At 44.7% G+C, this 1,414-nt stretch overlaps 1 protein-coding gene across 1 annotated transcript in view; it reads left to right on the top strand.

The window, feature by feature from the left end:
- The first annotated feature begins 609 nt into the window (after nucleotides 1-609).
- The window catches only part of LOC119279634 (GDSL esterase/lipase At4g10955-like), a 12,554-nt gene continuing 11,749 nt past the window's right edge, over nucleotides 610-1,414 (top strand). Inside the window, exon 1 of the mRNA XM_037560814.1 lies at nucleotides 610-957. Within this exon, the coding sequence (XP_037416711.1) occupies nucleotides 610-957 (348 nt within the window). The remainder of the gene's footprint in view (nucleotides 958-1,414) is intronic.

Here is a 1,414-nt window from a genome sequence, read left to right as displayed (position 1 = left end):
AAAGTTGTTGAGAACATATCACTGATAACTTATGTGTAAACAACATGATAATATACGCTCCAGGACTTGATAACTTATGCAAAAACACCACGGTAACTTTGACCCGCGAAAAAAGATGTCAATAACATATCACCGACAACTTTTGTATAAATAGCATGATGATATAGGTACCTAGACGTGATAACTTAGGTACTAACACCATGATAACTTTGACACATGGAAACAAGTTCATGAGAACATATCACCGATAATTTCTGTGTAAATGGCATGATAATATATGCTCCCAGACCTGATAACTTAGGTGCAAACACCACGATAACTTTGACCGGGGAATTTTTTTAGTTGAAAACATATCTCGGCTACTTCTGTGTAAATAGCATGATAATATATGCATCATAGACCTAATAACTTAGGTACAAAACACCGTGATAACTTTGACCTAGGAAAAAAAAGTTATTAAAAACATATCCCCGATAACATCTGTGCAAATAACATGGTAATATACGCCCAACAGAGCTGATAACTTACTTAGCCTAGGGATGGTAACTTTTTACCTAGAACAAAGTCATCGAAATATATGTCCATGCACCGACGGTGGCATGGACGACGATGGCACCAAGATTCGCCACCCTCAGCTGCTCCAGCGAGCCTCGCCACCGCCGACGAGTAGCACTAATAGCAATGCTGGTCAACCTCCTCGTTGCCCTACTCCTCCCCTCCACTTCCTTCTCATTGCTCCTTCCCTTCTCTTCCCTCACCCACCCCTTCTCTATCTCGATACATGGCCTCCGCCCGATCTACAGTGTCGTCTCTGACCTCCCCTACCTCATCCACATCCGGATCCGGCTATTTGCTGATGCCCTGCACCACTACGCCATTGGATTCACGCTACTTGGCCTTCCCAAGTCCCGAAGCACCGTCGTTGCGTCTATTGCATCGTGTTGCCGCCTCCTGCAGGTATGAGTGCCCAGACGCTTCGCCAACAGTGCTCACTGAGCCTAGTGACGTATCCTCCAAGCAAGCCCAGCAGCCGCTGCTGCAAGCCTCCACCGCCGGCATGAGGGGCTAGCAGACCGACCTCACCATGTGATCGGTGTTGGACCTCAACGGTAACTTCACCAACAACTTTTTGAGAACATATCACCGATAACTTTTTGTGTACATAGCATGATAACTTAAGCACAACGGAGCTGATAGCCTATGTACAAACACCACGGTAACTTTTGATCCGGGGGTTGCCAAAAACATACCCCGGTAAATTCTATTTAAATAGTACACTAATTTGCGCACAACAGATATGATAACTTAGGTACAAACACCATGGTAACTTTTAGTTTGGTGGGGGGAAAGTTGTTGAAAGCATATCCTGGTAACTTATGTGTAAGTAACCACCGCAGATCTGATAACATATGTA

Source organism: Triticum dicoccoides, chromosome 3B (assembly GCF_002162155.2).
Source record: "Triticum dicoccoides isolate Atlit2015 ecotype Zavitan chromosome 3B, WEW_v2.0, whole genome shotgun sequence".
NCBI lineage: Eukaryota > Viridiplantae > Streptophyta > Magnoliopsida > Poales > Poaceae > Triticum > Triticum dicoccoides.
Note: the sequence above shows the minus strand (reverse complement) of the source record. Positions and strands in the feature narration are given on the sequence as shown.